The sequence below is a fragment of the Perca fluviatilis genome, chromosome 17 (genome assembly GCF_010015445.1).
Source record: "Perca fluviatilis chromosome 17, GENO_Pfluv_1.0, whole genome shotgun sequence".
NCBI lineage: Eukaryota > Metazoa > Chordata > Actinopteri > Perciformes > Percidae > Perca > Perca fluviatilis.
Genome location: NC_053128.1, coordinates 5,451,597 through 5,473,421, shown reverse-complemented (window position 1 = coordinate 5,473,421; position 21,825 = coordinate 5,451,597). Strand labels below are relative to the sequence as shown.

The window sequence follows — 21,825 nt, the reverse complement described above, 5'->3', positions numbered from 1 at the left end:
CTTATTATGCCAAATGTAATATCGATGCGCTAAAAAGTTATGTTTAATAACAGAGACCAAGCCAAAAGCATGTGTTTATGAAAATTGGACAGTTTGATTGGGAGTTTGCTAATATTATAATTGCATAATAACAGAAAATTCAGGCCACTGATTTTAGAGAAAATATAGTTAGGAATAACATTCCATAGTGATGTTGGATTATTAATGAATTGTCTGAGCCAGTTGATTTTGAAGGTGTTGCTTAAAGTTGTGAAGTCCAAAACATTTAAGCCCCCACACTGATTTGTGTTCATTATTACAGACTTCTTGACAAAGTGAGTTTTGTTTCCACACGAAATTATTTTTGATACCCCACAATCAACATCCAAAGAGGCCGCCAAATAAGCAAGCCTGGAAATTCCCTCCGCTTTTGTCAGTAACACTCTTCCTCTCAAGGATAAGTCTCTTTGTAGCCAAATGTTTATTGGATTAAAATTTAATAGACTTTTCATGTTGTGGTCTAGTTATTATTGTTCCCAGATATGTAACCTGATCATTCACAGGGATATCACATATAGTTGAAACATCATATTCTTTAACTGCCATTAGTTCACATTTTGTTAAAGGAGAACTCCGGCCAATTTTTATGTTAATCTTGATTGCTATAAATATATGAGTACTGTCGATAGCAAAAAAAGACGAACAGAATCAGTCTTAGCAATAAAGGAGAACTCCGGCCATTTTTACATTAATCTTGATCGCTATAAATACGTGAGTAATGTCGATAGCACAAAAAACGAACAGAATCAGTCTTAGCTAACTGGAGTTGCTGCAGCTAATGCCCATAGCTCCCAGTTAGCTAAAACAGTAGTTTTGGGGGCATAACATAAAGAGTGCCTTTGTGCATCTTAACCAGTTTTGCCACAGTTACTTTGAAAAAGTAACATAGTTACTTTACAGATTACTTGATTTTAAAAGTAACGAAGTTAGATTACAAGTTACATTATTAGTTACATTCAGCAACTGCCGACAACACCCCCACAGCCTCAACATAAAAATGACAACCGGTTTACTGTGAGGCAGCTCGGCGTTGCCAGTAGTAGGGATCTATTATCTAGGGTTTATTATGGCACGAAGGAGAGCGAGTCAACCGTGTTTAAGGACAGCATTTCCCCCAACATACTGCCCGACCAACTTCTTCAACTCTCCCCCACTTAATGGTTTTGCACCGAAGTCCAGCTTTTGTTGTTTGGGTGGTGGGGGTCCTCCTGCTCTCTGCTTCGCACCACCTGGTGGGACTTGCTCTGTAAGTTTGACTGCAGTGCTGCGAATCCAAATGTTTCTTCAAATTTGACATAGTGTTTTTGTAGCTAGATAGCACTTTGTCGCCACCAGCACAGAGTGTACAACGAACCTTAATATTGCCGTCTTTAGCTGACACAAACTCAAAATAGTATTTCCAGCTAGAAAACGTGCATCTCTCTCGTCCCTCCATTGTTGTTTACGTTTGTGTCGCTGTGTGGTACACGTGAACTGTCCACATGCTGAAAACGTGACTTCAAAAATATATATTTTTACTAAGGAAAATGACAAATATAGTAACGCACAGTGACTTGGATAAGTAACTTTAATCTGATTACTGGTTTGGAAATAGTAACGCGTTAGATTACTCGTTACTGAAAAAAGTGGTCAGATTACAGTAACGCGTTACTAATTAACGCGTTACTGGCATCACTGCTCTTAACAGACACAAAATGCAATTAAAGTGTTTGTGCAAAAATGAACAGGGCTCTTACATGACAACAAGATGCGTTTTCAACTCATACCCCTGCCGGTTGCTAGCTCGCCGTGCTAGCTGGTAGCTGCCGTCCAGGAGGGAGTGTGTTCAGCCAGGCAGGCTTCTGTGATAATCCTCACGCAGCAGTTCTGTGTGTATTTGTAGCATATATATACATTTTGTGTGTGATTCATTTGGCGTTGGTGAGTAGGAGCATTGGCAGTAGCGATCGGTGTGTTAGTTTCCTTAGCCGGGCTAGCAGGCCCGGCCGGTGTCCCTGCTTCTGCTTCCTCCCCGCCCTCCTCGCTTGCTGTGGCGGACAACAATCCAACGCCCCTGGTCTGGTGGATGTCTTCCAGAAAGCCGTTCGTGCCTTTCGCAGTGGAAAATTGTAGTTTATTTCCTTCCTTCCCTTGTGAACACCTCCACTCTTCACACATGCTCCAATATGCACACTGTTTACCTTTTCCTGCTACAAGTGAAATCCCACAGCACGAGGCTACAGCTAGCCTTCAGTAACGCTATTACTGTACAAGGCACAGACACAATTCTGCCCGTTTTCATGTAGTTACATAGTCACTGATATTGTCATAAGCACTACAGTGCTAAATTACCTATTTTTGAGGGGGAAATTAACTAAAATTTTCGGCCGCCAAAGGCACGAACGGTTTTCTGGAGGACATCCACCAGACCAGCGGGATCTCGTTGGGTTGTTGAACATCGCGGCAAGCGAGGAGGGCGGGGAGGAAGCAGAAGCAGGGACACCGGCCGGGCCTGCTAAACGCCAACGCCAAATGGATCACACACAAAATGGATATATATGCTACAAATACACATGGAACTGCTGCGTGTGGATTATTACTTGTTGTCACGTAAGAGCCCTGTTCATGTTGCACACACATTTTAATTGCATTTTGTGTCTGTTTAGAGGCACAAAGGCACTCTTTATGTTATGCCCCCAAAACTACCGTTTTAGCTAACTGGGAGCTATGGGAATTAGCTGCAGCAACTCCAGTTTGCTAAGACCGATTCTGTTCGTTTTTTTTGCTATCGACAGTACTCACATATTTATAGTGATCAAGATTAACGTAAAAATTGCCCGGAGTTCTCCTTTAAGTTTAATTTGAGACCTGAAGCTTGTGAAAATCCTCTGATCAGCTCTATTGCAGGGGGAATCTGGAAGGCATTTCTCAGGAAGATGGTTGTGTCATCAGCCAGTTGACTAAGGATAATACTTCTTTCAGCCAATGTTATCCCTTCCAAGTTACTGTTAGAGACATGTAGAGCTAAGAGTTGAGAGGCAATCAAAAACAAGTATGGGGAGATTGGGCACCCTGTTCCACGTGATACTCTGAATCTAAGGGAAGTACCAAATTTAAATTTTACTCCACTACTAGCATTTTCATACAGGGTCCTGACAGTTCTGCAAAAGCCATCTCCAAATCCAAATTTTTTAAGCGCTTTGCAGGATAAAACCATGTTCAAACGCCTTAGAAAAATCAAGGAACAGAATGAAGCTGTTGTCAGTGATAAACTCATTATAATCCAGCACTAATCTAACGTTATTTGCAATATGTTGTTTCTTCATGAACCCAGATTGTGATTAATCTATAATAGAGTCTAACACTTCTTTAAGTCTATTAGCAAAAACTAGTTAAAACATTTTGTAATCGTTATTCAAGAGAGTGATAGTACGCCAATTCTCTAGACAGTTTCTGTCCTTGACTGGTTTCGGAATCAATGTGATGACACCCTGCGTCATAGTTGTTGGAAGAGCTTCTTTCTCTAAGCTCTCTGAGAAAACCTTTACCAGAAAGGGAGTTAGTAATTCATCAAACATTTTTGTTAGGCTGGGCTGTCCGGATTCAAGAGCAGACACAGAGAAAATGGTCGGAACAAGTATTGAGGTTTATTGAACACAATGAGTAATGCAGGTGCTTGATATCTTCTGGGGCTGAGAGCGGGCAGACAGGTGAGAGGCAGGCTCAATAAAAAAAACAAGTTGGCTCAGGTAGGCAGACTGGGCCTCCAGGGCTGAAGTAGGAATCTGGACACAAAGAAAACACAAAAAGTCAAAACAAGGATTGCAACAGGAACACAAAAAAACAGTCTTTCAAAAACACTGAGGCTGGCCGCAGCGAGTGTTACCACTTGGGTGAACGGACGATCTGGCAGAGACTGGTTGGAAGGCCGGGGTATAAGACAGAAGTGGCGATTGCTGGATGTGATTCAGGTGAGCAGGAAGCCACAGGTGTCCTGACGAGGAGGGAGAGAGAGCCAGGAGCGCCACACCCACTCAGCACATGACAGACAAGACAAACAACAAGGGAGAGGGGAGAGGGACAAACAGACAGCACCATGACAATTTTGTATAATTCAGCAGTTAGATTTCGAAATCGCCTTCAAAACCTCCTCTTGGGCTTCTGGGGATATAATTCTACAATGGCTGATGGAGTCCATAAATGTTTTAGTTGTTACCTCACAGTAATTAGATGTGTATAGATTGTTATAGAAATTATAGCAGTGGATGGCTAACTCTCTTGGATCTTCAATAATTTTTCCCTCCACTTTAATTTGATCTACAGTAGCCAGGACATTTTTATTCTTTTCAAGTCTAAAGAAGTAGGCTGAGGTTTGTTCACCCTCTTCCATCCATCGTTTTCTTGACTTTATATAGGCTCCATTAGCTTTTGATTTATAAATGTCATTTAATTTATTTTGCAATTTTGTATATTCACATCTTTCCTCATTAGTTAGACTCTTTTTGAGAAAGAGTTTCTCAATAACCTCGTCTTCAACTGCTTGTCTGTTCTTGGCCAAATCACCACCAAACCTCCTGAGAAACTTCCCCAACTCATATTTTAGAAGCTCCCAATTTGTCCCATAAGCTTTTTGAGAGTTTGCTTTAATCCAAAAGTTTTCAATCAATTCTTTGACTCTTTGTTTGACCTAATCAGGTTCAAGGAGGGAACTATTAAGTTTCCAAAATGAGGCTTTTGGGCCAGAGGACTGATCCAAGGACTGAGTTATTGAGAGGTAAATCGCTTTGTGATCGGTCAATGGAGTGTTACTGATATTTACTGAAATGTTGTTCCTCGTTAAACATCTGGAAACTAACCAGTAGTCAATTATCGATTGTCTTGAGCAGTCCTTACTGGACCAGGTATACTGTCTGTCATTTGGGAACTGTTCCCTCCAAACATCAACCAGGTCAAATTTATCCATGAGACAATTTAACACAGAGTTAGGAGACCCTGACCTCCTTGGTGGCCATCTGTCTAACATATTATTCATCACTATATTAAAATCTCTTTAATCACAATTAAAGAGGGTATTTGTTCAACCAGTGTGATATTTTATCCTTTATGGTATCAAGAAGCATGTTATTCTCCACAGAGGAGAGGATCCATATATGTTTATGACTATTGTATGATTATTTTTGGTAATTACCATTATGAGAAAATGCCCTGAAGAGTCTAAGTCGGTATTTTGAATATTCCCAATAAAATTGTACCTAAAGATTCCTACACCAGCAGTGTTCTGATCCATGTGCTAACCAGATGTCTCCCCACTGTGACCTCCAAAAATTACAATCATTGGCTGTTGAGTGACATTGAAATGTGAAATGTGTGACTTGAAAAAAAAAAAAATCTGTCTTATTTTTCTTTGCAAACAGAAACAGAGTCTTCCGTTTCACACTATTTTTTAAGACCCCTGGCATTAATAGACATTAAAGACAAAGACAGAACAATATCAGGTATAACCTGAAAACTGGAAAAATACACTATTCTCTCTTTACACTTTAGTCTTAATATTTTATATTATTGTTGCTCTCTTCTCTTGTTAAATTTATGATTGTATATATTTTTGGCACATTTATGTATATAGTGTATATTTATTTTAAGTTCTGATAACCTATACTGTCATATTTTGTGCAGAATTGTGTCCACTGTCTTGAAAATGTTGGAGATGGAGATTGTGCAACTTAAAAAGTGTGTTTCCTGTTGTAATTGCAATAGTTAAATAACTGGATTCTCTTGAGTGTGTTTTTCAAATGTTCTAATAAAGGATTTGTGCAATTGAGAAATATAATTTTCTCTTTCACTTATGTTGTTATATAGATATAGTTATAAGATTGGACGATTAATGATTATTAAAGAAACATTAATGATGTGTTGCATAATTGAAAAAGAATTTGCATTAAAATAAACACAAGTCTAAGAACAGTATAGGCTAAATAAATGAACAGGTTTATTCATGATACAGTTTCACAATGATCACAGATGTAATGCTCTGCACCATCGGTGCAGGCCTCTTGGGACAAGGCAGAACACCCTGCACTCACACATTCCTCCTCCTCCTCCTCCTCCTCCTCCTCCTCCTCCTCCTCCTCCTCCTCCTCCTCCCTCCTCCTCCTCCTCCTCCTCCTCCTCCTCGGTGGCAGGAGCAAATGTAGCAAAGGTGGCGGATGGAGAAAAGTCGCTTTTGCGGACTTCTTCAGAAGGCGCTGCTCCTTGACTGGGGTTTCGGTAAGGATCGCAGTTGTCCTGGAACGGTAGATAGGAAATAATTATCTTGATTTATGTAGGTCTAAGTGTTTGTATCATGTTTTAATGTAATTATAGTTAAACAATTTGGAATTCACTGCACATGACTGGAAAGGAAGACAAGTCAAACACTAAACTTCACTTGCCTCCTTCTCCCTCCTCGCTTATTTTCCTTCCTAGGACCAGCCTTAGGAAAGGGACAGACTGCCTCCGGGCTGAATTCTTGGGCAGCTTAAAGGATGTCGATGTCTGCAAATGGAAGGATGAACTGGTTAATCTTAAATGTGACATTCATTCATGCATTTATTTATCCATCTATCCATTCTTCCATTTAATGTACCTGGGAGTAGCAGAGGGTTCCGGCACCTGGTCTGCACTGTGTGATGGGGTGGAGGTGGGGGAGGAGGACATTCTGTCACGAATGACGGGGCAAAGGCATCCTTTTCAAAGAGGTTAGTGTGGCAGTGTGAGTGGCCTATGACACTCGAGAAGCTAAAAATGTCCGACAAGGCCACTTGGGATAGACCTTTAAAGCACACAGACAGTTTATCAAAAATGAGGGCTCAGAGACAATGTATTTATAAAAATATATCATTTTATTTTCTTTTGTTTCAAATATATCTTTTAAAATGATAGGATCTTTTATGTTAAAAGAAAGCAATAATTGAATATTAGGAAAGAAATAAAACACAATTCAAATCAACAAACCAGCATGCGTAATTAAAGAACCAAAATAAAACAAAAAGAAAAAGAACAAAAACCCACATGCAATATGTACACCGTTAATACAAATATTTACAAAGCCAATGGGTGTTCAAACACAAAGCCAGTCGATCCAAACCAGCGCTGTGCGTCTAGAATAGTCCCATACATTCAGACACTTTTTGTACCAGTATCCAGAACAGCAATAGTGGGAGGAGAAACGCGCCGAGTTTTAGCCCCTTAGATAGCTGTAGCACCCAGCAGCCTGCGCAGCATGGCACAAGGCTGTAGCTCGGTCCAGCACTTTACAGGACAGGCCGCCTTCAGACCCCAGCAGGGGGGCTGCGCAATCCGCGCAACCACACAGCACACAACTATAAAAAATAAGACCGTAAGATCTTAATAAACACCAAATGGGTCGAAACAGGGAGGCATGCAGCTTACCGAGGCATCCAACGCCAGCAGCCCAGGTGTTCATCTATCCACACAGGGACAAAGTCAAAAAAGTCGGCTCTATAAGAGAACACTCGTTAATGCCACCCGCACGGCAATACAAACAATGAAAGGTACGAAGCATCCTTACCACTCTGCAGCAAACTGACAACCTCTGGCAGCAGCAAAAAGCATGCAGCACACCAGCCCAGACATCTCCACACCCAACAGGAGAAGACAGAAAAAGAATGAGTCTACACACAGGCTTAAATAGAGCCCCCACCTGTTACCAATCAAAGGGGATGAGCCCCAGGTGTGCTGGTGCGCACTCCCGTGCACAGGTAAGAGGGCAAAGGGCAAACCTCACCCTGTCACATCAGGATTTAGGGGGCAGATCCCGGTGCAGTAGAACCCAGCCACCAGGTTCGATATTGTTGCCGCCAGGTGTAGTGTTGCTGCCACCAGGGAGGGGATGTCATAGATAGTAATATGCTGGCCTGGATGGTTTTTCATCTACAGGTCTTCAGCTGTGTTGACGTAGAGTTTGAGTGGACCAAACTGTTACGGGGCAAGGGACGTTGAGGACCCAAAATGCAGAGAGAGCAGGCAGGCAGGCAGGAGGTTGTGGTACTCAGGAATTTAATAACAAAAGGCGGCAGTACAGGGACTGGAAACTCACAAAATAATAAACTGACACAGAAAACAGACACAAGGCACAGGGAAGAAACACAAGGGCATGGCCACAAAACGATCCGACAAGACACAAAGGGATTCACAGAGGTTAAATACATGAGGTAGGGAGCAAACAAGGAACAGGTGGTAACATCAGGTGAAACACATCAGGGCGGGGCAGGACAATCAACAAAGGCGGGAAAACTCAGGAAGTAAATTGGACAAGACAAACCAGACTATCACAATAAAACAGGAAACAGGAACACAGACAGAAAACATGACATAAACCAAAAGCAAGGCAAAACACCGAAACCATGACAGAACCCCCCCCTCAAGGGGCGGATCCCAGACGACCCTAAAAAACAAAATGGATGGGACGGACTGGGGCAAAACAGACGCGGACAGGACAGACTCGGACTCAGACAGGACTGACTCGGACTCAGACAGGACTGACTCAGACAGGACGGACTCAGACGGGACAGACGGGACAGACTCAGGCTTAGGGGCAGGGAAAGTAATGGGGACACAGATAGTGAAGGGGACAAAGACGGGCACGGTGACAGGGACAAGGATGGGCACGGTGACAGGGACAAGGATGGGCACGGTGACCAGGACAAGGATGGGCACGGTGACCGGGATGGAGACGGGCACGGTGACAGGGATGGAGACACGCACAGGAATGGAGACAGGGACGGCGACAGGGATGACGACAGGCACAGTGACAGGAATGGAGACAGGCACAGTGACAGGGATGGAGACAGGCACAGTGACAGGGATGGATTTGGGGGCGCCTGAGACTGGCATAGTCTTAGGGGCGGTCTCTGGGACGCCGAAGACCGGCAAAATCCCAGGGGTGGTCCCAGGGGCGCCAGGGACCGGCAAAGTCCCGGAGGTGGTCCCAGAGGCCGACAAAGTCCCAGAGGCGGTCCCAGAGGCGGACTCATGGGAGCCGGAGACCGGCAAAGTCACAGAGGTGCTGGGCATTGCTGGGACACTGGGCAGCTTGGGGACACAAGAGAGCTCGGGGACAGTAGAGAGGCTACCAGCTAGCTGGGAATCAGGGGGACTGTCAGCAAGCTGGGACTCAGGAGAGCTGCTGGCTAGCTGGGACTCGGGGAAGCTGCTAGCTAGATGGGACTCAAGGGGTTACCAGCTAGCGGGGCGCTGGGGCGCCAGAGATCGCTAGCTAGCAGGGAATCAGGAAGGCTGCTAGCTAGCTGAGAGTCAGAGAGGCCACAAGCAGGCCGGGGGTCTGGGAAGGGACTGCACGTCAACTCAGAGTCTGGAGAGCTGCACGTCAGCTCGGGGTCAGGAGAGCTGCATGTCAGCTCAGAGTCAGGAGAGCTGCATGTCAGCTCAGAGTCAGGAGAGCTGTACGTCAGTTCAGAGTCTGGAGAGCTCCACGTCAGCTCAGAGTCTGGAGAGCTGCACGTCGCCGGCGGGTCGGAGAGAGCCGCACGTCAGCGGACGTGGCGCTGCGCGTGCAGCTCAGAGTCTGGAGAGCTGCACGTCGGCCCGGGGTCGGGAGAGACGCACGTCAGCGGCGAATCTGGGTGGCTGCACGTCAGCGGCGAATCTGGCACACAGATCGGCCCAGGCTCAGGCACCCAGGTTAGGTCAGGCTCAGGTCCGCTGGGCAGCTTGGGCTCAGGTCCAATGAGAGGCTGATTAGGGACATTGCGCTGAGAACCGTGTCGTCCCTTCCTCCGTCCACGGCCTCCACGGGTCCCTGTGAAGACAGCCATGCGGGTTCCTTCATAGGACTGCTGGTGGTTGGGGGCGTACACTGACCGGGTAGCATCCGAGCAGTCCGATGAGAGTTCTGGGGGAGCCAGTAAGGTGGCAGGCTGGCTGACAAAGCATGCACCGACGGCCACGGTGTTGGCCGACTGGGGAGGAGGCAGGCTGGTGGTGGGTGAGTCACTGGAGGTGGTTTGTAGGAAGCAGTCCAGCTGGTGCTTGAAGCCCTCCAGCTGGGGAACCAAGTGACTCACCCAAGGTCTCTCTGATAGCCACTGCCGCTGAATGGCAAGCTTCTCCAGGAAAGGAGGACGCCGGTCCGGCTCAGAGCAGAGCAAACACCGCACAGTCAGGCCGAACTCCAACACCTTCTTAGTACACAGGAGTCTCTCCGCTGGGTCCATGTAGGTCGGATCGTTATGTTACGGGGCGAGGGACGTTGAGGACCCAAAATGCAGAGAGAGCAGGCAGGCAGGCAGGAGGTTGTGGTACTCAGGAATTTAATAACAAAAGGCGGCAGTACAGGGACTGGAAACTCACAAAATAATAAACTGACACAGAAAACAGACACAAGGCACAGGGAAGAAACACAAGGGCATGGCCACAAAACGATCCGACAAGACACAAAGGGATTCACAGAGGTTAAATACATGAGGTAGGGAGCAAACAAGGAACAGGTGGTAGCATCAGGTGAAACACATCAGAGCGGGGCAGGACAATCAACAAAGGCGGGAAAACTCAGGAAGTAAATTGGACAAGACAAACCAGACTATCACAATAAAACAGGAAACAGGAACACAGACAGAAAACATGACATAAACCAAAAGCAAGGCAAAACACCGAAACCATGACACAAACACACTTCGATCCAGGGGCTGGAGGCGGTGGAAACAGTGAGGCAGGAAGGACAACATCACAATCCCGTGTGCCCTGCAGAAGTCTATTGCTGCTATTGAAATGTGGGAATGGTGGTTGTCCAGCAACAGAAGCAGCATAGACTCCTTGGACACATGGGTGTGATTGGCAAAATGCTGGAGGAGAAGCAAAAATTCTGCCTCTTGCATCCACCTGGATCCATTTGCAGACCCAATGGAGCCAGCCGGGCCATCCCTGACGAAGTGGTCCTTGTATTTCTTCCTAGGGAATATGAAGAACAGGGGGACATGGTTGCCCTGCGCATTACCCGCAAAGGCGATGGTGACCAATGTACCCCTCTCCCCAGAAGTCATAGCTCCTACCTGCCGCTCCCCCGTGGCGGCTACCACTCTGTCCGGCATCTGCACAGTGGTAAAGCCTGCAAAAACAAATTGACTGTTAAATGAAATGTTAACTTTTAAATGAACACGTTTATAGTTAGACTAGTAGTTATTTATGGATGTATTGTATTTTTTTTTTTTATCTACCATAATTCCTCAAATAAAAAACGGTAGTCAATTAAAAGCCGGGCCTCTGATAGTGGCTGGGGGCGTGGTCAACAAAGGCCGGCCTTAAATTAAAGGGGTGATGGAATGATCATATAGCGTATTTTACACTGTTCGTTAAGGTCTCCTAATAGTGTATGTAACATTGGTTGGGCTGAAAATGGCCCCCTTGCTATTTTATGGGCCCTTAACTACCCTGTGAATATGGCCCTATTTGTAACAAGAGCTTTTCTTCCAAATATGGCATGCTCATGAATAATTAGATGACTGTGCGGTGATTGGTTGAGCGAACCAATTACACATATGTTGGAGACAAGACTTTGTCTGCTATTTCATTATTAAATTCACTTTTGAGAATTTTTTATCTGAGAAATCAACTATATAAAGCTGTTTTATGGAAATTGATGGCTAATTGCAAACTTGGTAAGAAGTGTCGGACTTCATTAAGCTCCACACAGTCTGACGAGAAAGCCTGGGCTCCATAACCAGGGCAAAGTCACCGTTTCTGGGTTACTCGGGGCTCCGCGGAGCTGGCCGGCATAACTATAGTATATTTACAGTTTGAATTTCAAATCGCCACTTATATTACAGCTACCCCAACGTCTTACAAATCTACCACAGGAACTACTGTAATACTTTTTAAGTGAAGGAAATCAGTGGAGGCCAAAATGCATCTTTCCTGCATAGAAATATGTTTATAGGAACTTCTGCAGAGAAACCACTGTAATGCTGTTCAGTGAAGGAAAAAGGTTTTACACATCATAAAAAGCTCCATGGAGGCCAAAACGCATGTCTTCTGCATAGAGACGTGTAAAGGAACTTCTGCTGAGAAACTACTGTAATGCTGTTTAGTGAAGGAAAAAGGTTTTACACATCATAAGAAGCTCCGTGAAGGCCAAAACGCATGTCTTCTGCTAAGAAACTACTGTAATACTTTTTAAGTGCAGGAAACAGGGTTTACACATCACAGCTGAAAAACCACTGTAATGCTGCAAGAATCGTTTGAATTGTGATGTAAAACCCTGTTTCCTTCACTTAAACAGCATTACAACTATTGATTTTATTGACTTTAGTAGCGGTTTAACATTCACGTTATTTGTATGTGATATGCAAAATCCCCAATCCAACAATTACCTGTTACCATGTAGTTTTATTTGGTACCAAGAAATGTTTCAGACAGTAGCAATGTCAATGCAGTTCAATGTCACAACTAAAGTCTGCTACTTAATTTACCTTTCTGTAATATGATCATCAAGATCATAACATCGATGCTGATTTACATCAACAGTAGCTTTACAGCAACTTCCAACACAACAGTATTACATGACAGCTGCACCCATTAAGGAAATAGCTAATTGTCTCTGACTTTTATAAATATATCTGTTAACTAAAAAACAATTTCTCCAGATGGTTGCCATTAAACTATTGCAGAAGGCAGCGAAAGAAGAAGTATAATTAAGAGCTCCAGTCAAACCTCAACGGGCGAAAACAATGTTAACATTGTGATGAAACTATGACATTCATGTATTAATTTGCGGAAAGTTATAGTTTCTGAATTTCCAATATCTCCAATTTGTCCAATCAGCAGAATATTCACTTAATGTGTATAATAAGTTGTGTATATATTTTTTGAAAATTCAATACATGAATGTGACATTTATTAATTTAATTTTCAAAAAATGCTTATATTCTAAATTAAAAATGGAAAAACTAGTCTGAAAATTTCTGATTTTTGGACTGGATCTAAATGAGACACTGAGATGAATAGGCCCAAAATAACACACAAATGCACCCATTTAACTCAGATTGGTTAATTGTTTACAACAGAACAATTTCAAAGATGCCATTTTGGCATTATGGCACCATCAATATCTTTGCATAACACAAACTTGACAGCTTCAGCAGGAGATGTAAAGGGATAATCCTAATTTTCCTCAATCGAGATTTCATTAAATGCTTCTGTGTAAATCTCCTGAACCTTCTTCACGTATCCAGAGTTGTGCTACTCCTGAGTTTCATAACAGTACGCCCATAACCAATGTACAAAACTAGAGATGCACCAATATTGTACTCTAAAGGCAACATATTCCATATTTGCCACCAATAACCAATGAATATGGAAAAAATACTGAAATGATACTCTTCTGGGTTGTGCATAGGAACTCTTTCACTCTCCTTTTGTAGTGGATGCAGGAGTAGTTTTAGAAGTTTCCACAGATGTGTTTTTAACTCCCATCAATGTGAACTAATTTCCTGTTACAAACGACAAAATTTACCATTCTCTATGAAGAATCCATCTACAACGGCCAACTTTCAAATTTGTTGGATTCACTCCAGGTATGAATGTGTAACTGTGTTAATGTGACAGGTCGTTGTTCCAAATGAGAAATTGTTCTCAATCAACTTACCTGGATAAATAAAGGTTAAAAAAAAAAAATATGGCATCATATGTATTGTGAAAGAGGTGCAGTCCTGTCAGTAAAGGATGTGAAGGGATCCCCCTTGTGCAAATAACTTTAAGAGAGAGCAAAATTAACAGTCCTAAAACTAAAATGACAAATTGGGAAAAGGATTCTCTTCCTCACCTTTTACAGTGTATTCACGTTAGGAAAGGATTATTTTGGGGCGTCCTGGTGACTAGTGGTCTAAAAGGAGATGATCATGTAATTGAAAAGTCCTTGATTGTCCAGCTGGGGGACGTTTGTTGCATGTCATGACAGGAAAAAATACTGAAATGATACTCTTCTGGGTTGTGCATAGGAACTCTTTCACTCTCCTTTTGTAGTGGATGCAGGAGTAGTTTTAGAAGTTTCCACAGATGTGTTTTTAACTCCCATCAATGTGAACTAATTTCCTGTTACAAACGACAAAATTTACCATTCTCTATGAAGAATCCATCTACAACGGCCACCTTTCAAATTTGTTGGGTTCACTCCAGGTATGAATGTGTAACTGTGTTAATGTGACAGGTCGTTGTTGCAAATGAGAAATTGTTCTCAATCAACTTACCTGGATAAATAAAGGTTACAAAAAAAAAAAAATATGGCATCATATGTATTGTGAAAGAGGTGCAGTCCTGTCAGTAAAGGATGTGAAGGGATCCCCCTTGTGCAAATAACTTTAAGAGAGAGCAAAACTAACAGTCCTAAAACTAAAATGACAAATTGGGAAAAGGATTCTCTTCCTCACCTTTTACAGTGTATTCACGTTAGGAAAGGATTATTTTGGGGCGTCCTGGTGACTAGTGGTCTAAAAGGAGATGATCATGTAATTGAAAAGTCCTTGATTGTCCAGCTGGGGGACGTTTGTTGCATGTCATGACAGGAAAAAATACTTATAAAATTTTGTTTTTTAATTTTTTTTTTTTTTTTTAATGGACAGAGGGAATGATTACAATGACCAATAACTCTTGAAATGTACATATGGCATGTTAAGATGGACTTAAATAAAAAGATCTTTAGCTATCCTCACACAGTTAAGGATTAAGTTGTTTACACATTCCTGTCTCTTGGTAAATAAAAGGTTTAAAAACACTGATACTGACTGACAGCAATCATTTAATAAATTAGCAGTGTTAGGTCTTTGAGAGGATGCACCTTCCCAGTATTTGTTTGTGGTGCTGAACCAAAGTTCTTAAGATTTCTTATCTGTGTATTGTAGCACATACATAGATCTTTAGGACAAAGTTGACTAATCTCAATTTCACCAATTTGTTCTGGCCACGTCAAACAAACATGCTAATGTTGCCATACAGAGCATGAACACAAATGGAAACCATGTCTTTTGAATACAGGTGTTGGCAGGTGATTGGCTTTAACTAACTTTTTTTTACTAGGAGCACTGTAACCTCTAAATAAAAAAATGTAGGGACACAGGCAGAAAACGTAGGGGCGCACACCTTAAATCGACCTGCAAGGTTATTTTTCACATTTCCCCCATTTTAACTGTATTACTGATAAATGCTTTAGTAATAAATACAGAAACTACAATCTGCTGTATTTTATTTCATTTTTATTAAATGGCCCTAATACATGCACATTCAGAAATATAAACAATACATTTTATATTAATTTTAATTAATATTAACCCTTGTGTTGTCTTCACGTCAACCTTGAAAAAAACACTTTTTTTCCACACTTTGTTTTTGCTTTTTCCATTGTTTTAAATGGTTACATTTTTCTTCTACACATTTTCAGCGCTTATTTCTACGTCCCATATTTTCTGATATAAAACTAAAATTGAAAACGGGTCAGTTGTACTTTATTATTGCCTCAGCCTAATACAGTCTCTCTCTCTCTCTCTCTCAAATACTTCCAAATGATACATCGGTGTCAGTTCCTCCAGGGAGGCTCCTCGCTCACTGATATGCATTTTAGTAACTGGGATGTCCTTCAAAATGGTGCGCTGAGAAGAATTTCCATCACAAGCTGGAGGATCGGGGAGCGAGGACTTAAGGAGTTACAAATTCAGGGAACTGCCATTACCCTTGTTATTAGTCATTGTCATATTAAGACCTTAAGAAGTTACATGTGACCCTTTAAGCCAATCAACTGCCAACTCCTGTATACAAAAGACATGACTTCCATTTCTTTTCATGCTCTGATGAAGGCCACTAAGCCGAAACGTTAGCATGTATTTTTGACATGGCAATAATAACAAATATTTTTAAGTATTATTATTAGGTATTTCAAATGCTTATTTGACAGTTATATGCAGTGCCATAATGAAAAAGAAAAAAAATAGAAAATCACAAAACTTTCACTAACAACTCCTCACAGATCAACTATTATTGGACATATAGCAATGGTGCATTTTAAAGCTGATACAGTAAGGGATATGTGCTTTTATCAGCTGTAAACTGATATATTAGTGTGTCTTTGAGCAGTAAAAACACACAACACTGTCAATAAATAAGTTTACCAGTTATTGCTAAGTTAAATTATTCACATCTTTTAACTTCAACAACCTCATTACAATGTGAGGAGTGATGTAAGGATTTTCTTCATGTTATGTGTACAGTACAAGGTAAAACCCCCAGTTAATAATATAATAAGATAATCAGACTGCCTTCTTAAAGAACAGTTTGTAATATGAGTAGAAAGAAACCAAGCTGGAAATAGCACCTAAATCCCCAAACAGGTGAAAGATGACTAAAAAGGGCCTCCCACTGTGCTTTCATGTCTTGTTTCTGGAAAACATGCGTTCCCCTCGCAGGGTAAGGTGCTGCAGTTGGTACTGTAACACCTCAGTGTCTGATGACTCTTTGATGCTTATTTTGTCCAGATTAAGGTAGTCCAGAGACTTGGACTGGGCCCTCTTCCCTTTAAGCAGACAGCGGGGTAGTGGAGTATGAAGACCCTTCCCAGGCTCCCCGTGGGTCAGGGACCTGAGAAAGGTGTCACTCGAGCTTGGCATACGCCTCCGTCTCCGCCCATTGGCAGCAGGAATGTCGTAGGGTTGGTAGTAGCGACTTTTGCCTTTGCAGATTCGTGAAGAACGGTGGAGGCCCAAGTCCACAGACTTTGGGACAGTGCTCTGGATGGAGCTTGACACAGCTTCTGATACAGAACCCTTCTCTGGAGTGCCTTCTGACCACTGATGGGCCAGTTTGAGCAGCTCCTCACCAGTGGTGAAGCCCACCAGATAGTTTGAGTCCATGTGGAGGATCTGGTATCCTGCAACAGTACCTCTGATAGGAGAACATGGGGTGCTGGCACAGCGAGGTCTTTCTGCTTCTGGTTTCAATGCGGCTTTGATCTCAGCTGCAGGAAGAATGGAGACGTGTGCCCTTGAGACTCCATTGATATCCATCTCCATCCTTACAGACATATCCTGACTGATGAAAGGTGGAAAAAAAACAAATTGAGTCACTCTTTTGTCTGGGAACAATACAGCAGATACACAAAACAGAAACACTCACTTAAAAAGGTCCCATGGCATGAAAATTTCAATTTATGAGGTTTTTTAACATTAATATCATAATGTTCCCCCAGCCTGCCTATGGTCCCCCAGTGGCTAGAAATGGCGATAGATGTAAACCAAGCTCTGGGTATCCTGCTCTGCCTTTGAGAAAATGAAAGCTCAGATGGGCCAATCTGGAAACTGCTCCTTATGAGGTCATAAGGAGCAAGGTTACCTCCCCTTTCTCTGCTTTGCCCGCCCAGAGAATTTGGCCCGCCCATGAGAAAGAGAGAGACGCTGTTGCAGGAGTGCTTGTGAGTGAGTGGGGGCAGGATTGCGCTGAGAGTGAGAGGAGAGATGCAAACATAGGCACAGCTTTACAGAACAAAAGGGGTCATGTAGCGCAACATCAAACTATACAGATATAAAGATGTTGTCTAATCCCATATCTTGTTGAGAGTATATCCATACAAGGTAACCAGGCAACACGGTCTTGTCCTGAACATAGACTAGCAGAGTAAGTGTAATATGTTTACTAGCGATCACGTGCAGTGAATGGTTAATATGCTTTTACGTCCGTTTTGGTGAGCCCTGAGGGAAAATATGCCATTTTAAAAGTAGCCTACATTTACGGTAGTGTGATTACAGAAAGTGTGATATTTTTACGTCCGTTTCGGAGCGTTTACAAAAAGCCGTCTATCAGCAGTGATTGTAGAGTGCATGTCCAAGAATAGCACGGACACGTGCGCCACTCGGGAGAAATAAAGAAAGAGTCTGCCACTGTCCGGAGCAACAGAGGGAAATATATTTCAGTCGGAACAGAAATGAGGAACCGAAATTTGCGTTCTAATCCGGTCCAAATACTACCGTTTGCGTAGGAACCGGTTCTATAGTCGAATCGGTTTTGGTACCCAACCCTACTCTGCGGTCTCGAGGAAAACAAAAATAGAGATCACACCTTGCCTAGTCACTTTCCTCTAATTCTTGTGATGCTGAGGTCATTAGGACTGATACTTGTGCTCCCAAGCAGGTGTAATTTAGAGTCGTCATTAAGTAACAAAACAATCGGCTCAGTAGGAATTCAACATCCTATCAGATATTATTGATGTTGTTTTATTCCAGAACTCATGCACCTGTTCACACTCCCAGACCATATGCAGGAAAGTTCCAGTTTGTTCAGGTTGACAGAATGTACCATAGGGAGTGGGAATGACTTTAGAGATGTATCTCTTCTGAGGAGTCCAGTTTGTCCTATGACATATGTTGAAATGGATCTGTTGGTGATTTGGGTTCTTGGAACAATGGAAAATGTTGTCCCACACTGTCTCCCAATTAATTGCGTTCCCCTCAGTGCTTAGCTCTCGCTCCCATTTCCTTGCTATTCGGAGTTCTCCTATGGATACTTGCATCAGTTTAGCATAGATCTTGGAGGCTAATCCTCGCACAGGAAAATCAACAAACCATTTAATAACTGGGTGCGGCTCAAGACAGTTTCCCCATGGCACTCCGTAACATTTTAGGGCTGCTCTTAAGCGCAGATACAAGAAGAAGGATGTCCTGGGGACCTCAAAACTAGCTCTTAGGTCTTCGAAACTCAACATAACTTTCTCATTGAATAGCTGGTTTACAGTATAAATGCCTCTGTCACTCCACTGCAAAGGGTTTGTTACCAGACATTAAGTGTGTATTGTGCCAAATTCGGGTGTCCAGATGCCACTTGTTGATGTAGCATAGTTGCTCCTCCACCTGTTTAAAGTTAGTCAATGTGTTGGTGATAATAGGGCCATAGGTTAGCATACACTTTTTTGGACACACACCTGCAAAGGCCAGGGGTCTCATTTATAAATGTGGCGTACGCACAAAACGGGGCTGAAAATGTGCGTACGCCACTTCCCATGCAAAGGTTGTGATTTATAAAAAACAAACTTGACGGGAGAATGTGCAAACTCTGACCCATTTTGGAGAAAATAGAATTGGCGATGCAGATGGTGAGGTGGTGAACTGAAGTCAGACTGCAGAAAGTAAATGGGAATAATGATTACTCTTAATGTTTTCAAGTATTGATTCCTCACGCACATTTTTCTACTCCATATCATCAATTATTTTACAGCAGACTTTTTACTTCTACTCCTTACATTTTAATGCAATTATCTGTACTTTCTACTCCTTACATTTAAAAAAAGCCTCATTACTCCTATATAGACAGACCATTAAAGGGTAATTGTTACTAAGCCCACACCAATTTTCTTGTCCAGTTTTGTTATCTTACATCCGTTGTTAAGCTTGGATGTACATTTACATTCCAATAAAGGCTATTGATAACATGTCTCTGAAGTTTGACTTTATGCACCATTACAAGCAACTTGTCATCATATCTTCCGCTCCATGAAACATGTGAATGCTTAGTAGTACACATATGGTTCTCTAATGTATTTGCATTGTACTTAAATTCGTTCATTTTCAATGGGCATAAATGTGGCTGAAACATTTCAACATTAACATTTTAATATAACCTTATAGCCATTATGGCCAAGTTCTACAGAATTCTTTTTAAACCTTAGTATATATACTTCTACCTGAGTAATGAATGTGAATACTTTGACACCTTTGGTTCTGAAAGTGCTTTAGTGCGTTTCTTCCTCAGTGGAGCAAAAGAGTCCAATATCGAAGTACAGTCAAAGAGGTTGGTGAGTTCCTCAACATAAAGATTACAATCTTCGAGATTGTACAACACAGAGTCTTTAAAAGCAGCAGAAAACTGTGAGGCAGTTAAATGGTTAATTGCACGCACACATTGTGCGGGAGCAACTGTAGAAACGTCCAAACAGAGGACAACCTCAGTAAATAAGACAGATGATCTGAAATACATGTGTCGCATATTTCACTAATGGCAATACCTAAACCATATGATAGCACGGGGTCTAAAGTATGTCCTTTTTCATGTATGTCATTTGTCTCAAACAGCTGCAGCTCAAAGCTGGAGCCGCTGTCAAACGGAATCTCCCGACACTGAAAAGCACACTTAAACACAGCAGCTAGCCCTCCACCTTTACCGGTGGCCCGAGGGAAGCTGAGGAAGCCACATCGGAGAGGAAGAAGTTCAAAGAAAGGCGTGAACTCGCCATTATGAAGCCAGGTTTCTGTAAAGGACATAAAAAGTGAAGAAGTCATTTATGAGTAAAGTCTTGTTGACTAGTGCTCTAGCATTAATCAGAGCCAAGCAAACTGGCCGAAGGCACCGCACAATCTAGCAGGTGCAGGTTTGAAAAATCCACACCGCCTCGGCGGATCCGAACCCGCATGGGAGAAGAAAGAACCATCAACAGGTCGGCCTCGGAAACAACCAGTGAGACAGGGACAATGGGACGGAGCCAGCGGTCTCTCATCCCCAGCAATCGTCCAGCAGCACGTACAGAGATGAGATAAAATGTCTTGATAGTTGTAATAACAAGTGGAAAGCAATTTCTTTTTTTTATTTAAACAAAATATAAAAATGGGTACTTTGTACAGTTAATTCCTTCCTGGGAATAAATAAAAAGGGAAACTATAACAATTGTGTAGTTGTATGTAAAATGAAGGAGTTCTGATCAGTTGAATCCAAGTCCTTCCTTTGCTCTGCTCTGAAACAGACGCAGAGCGGCATCTCCCTTTCAAGTGGTGCTCGTGCACGTCTGTGAGGGGGGAGCCAGGGGGAGGGGTTAGACGAAGCCCAGAGGAGATGCTACTTTCAAATCTTGCTAGCTTCTCAACCTTAACCTTTAATACTTAAAAATACATTTTTAATACTTAAAAAAATGGTATCAATTCAGAAAAACATTTAACAACAACATAACATAATAACAAAAGGTATAAATTAAAAAAAGTTTAGAAATTGGAAATTTTAACCCTCAAATTTCCTGGAGAAGCACGTGACCAGCACCCGACGCCAAATTGTTTCGTCTGTTATCACGGTGACTCTGTGAAACACCTGCAGGCATGAAAAAGCAGGTCTCGTTGTCGCCTAAACTATTTACTTGTTCAGAGAAATTTGCTAGCATGTTGGCGGCTAATGGAGTGGTGGCTAACGGAGTAACTGATGTGAACCCGTTCTCTAATATGGAGGAATTAATCGACCGGGTCTTGGAGAAGCACCTAAGTGTGCTTAAATCAGTGATCTACAGCGCAGTGAAGGGAGTGCTGGCCGAAATTAATACCTCGCAGCAACACATCGGGGCAGAACCTGAGATGCAGGAAATCATGGTATGTGCTGCGTCACATTTACGATCCAGCGGCTTCGGATGCCTGAAGGGATACAACACGAGATGCACGCTGAACACAACTCGGATGTGTTCATCTGCCGCGCTGCCCTGGGAGTGACCCACGGAGGGAGAGAGTTTGCCTTTACTGCAGCCGCAGAGCTGGGTGTTTTCTGGCTGGAATTAGAAGAGGAGGAGCACATCACCCTGCACCGCGAGGAACCGGAGGGCGGCGGTGGGACTTTGCGTTCGATGCTGGGGTCGCGACTGGAGGACTCAGCATCTGTGGAGTAACGGTATTTGAGCCACTGTACCGAGTTTGACTGGAGGACGCTGTGTGTAAGTTCTGGAACCAACCGTTGAAGAGAAATCTAACCAGACTGTAAAAAATGATGAATGCTGGCTACTCAGTCTACAAT

At 42.7% G+C, this 21,825-nt stretch overlaps 2 protein-coding genes and 1 long non-coding RNA gene across 5 annotated transcripts in view; all 3 read right to left on the bottom strand.

Moving 5' to 3' along the window:
• Nucleotides 1-3,646: 3,646 nt before the first annotated feature.
• On the bottom strand, nucleotides 3,647-4,286 carry LOC120545021. The gene is made up of 2 exons (XR_005636619.1): nucleotides 3,905-4,286; nucleotides 3,647-3,803 (listed from the first exon to the last, which is right to left on the bottom strand). It is a non-coding gene; the product is annotated as an uncharacterized LOC120545021 (long non-coding RNA).
• A 2,681-nt stretch (nucleotides 4,287-6,967) lies between these two features.
• Nucleotides 6,968-9,246, bottom strand: LOC120545234 (saposin-like protein 11). The gene is made up of 3 exons (XM_039779415.1): nucleotides 7,589-9,246; nucleotides 7,450-7,518; nucleotides 6,968-7,379 (listed from the first exon to the last, which is right to left on the bottom strand). Exon 1 carries the CDS (start codon nucleotides 9,091-9,093, stop codon nucleotides 8,296-8,298), a length of 798 nt encoding a protein of 265 aa, XP_039635349.1. The 5' UTR covers nucleotides 9,094-9,246; the 3' UTR covers nucleotides 6,968-7,379; nucleotides 7,450-7,518; nucleotides 7,589-8,295.
• Nucleotides 9,247-16,171: 6,925 nt separating this feature from the next.
• Nucleotides 16,172-21,825, bottom strand: part of macir (macrophage immunometabolism regulator) — a 52,307-nt gene continuing 46,653 nt past the window's right edge. For all 3 annotated transcript variants that reach the window (XM_039779411.1, XM_039779412.1, XM_039779413.1), the window contains one exon: nucleotides 16,172-17,106. In XM_039779411.1, the coding sequence (XP_039635345.1) occupies nucleotides 16,446-17,099 (654 nt within the window). In that variant the 5' untranslated portion in view covers nucleotides 17,100-17,106 and the 3' untranslated portion in view covers nucleotides 16,172-16,445. The remainder of the gene's footprint in view (nucleotides 17,107-21,825) is intronic.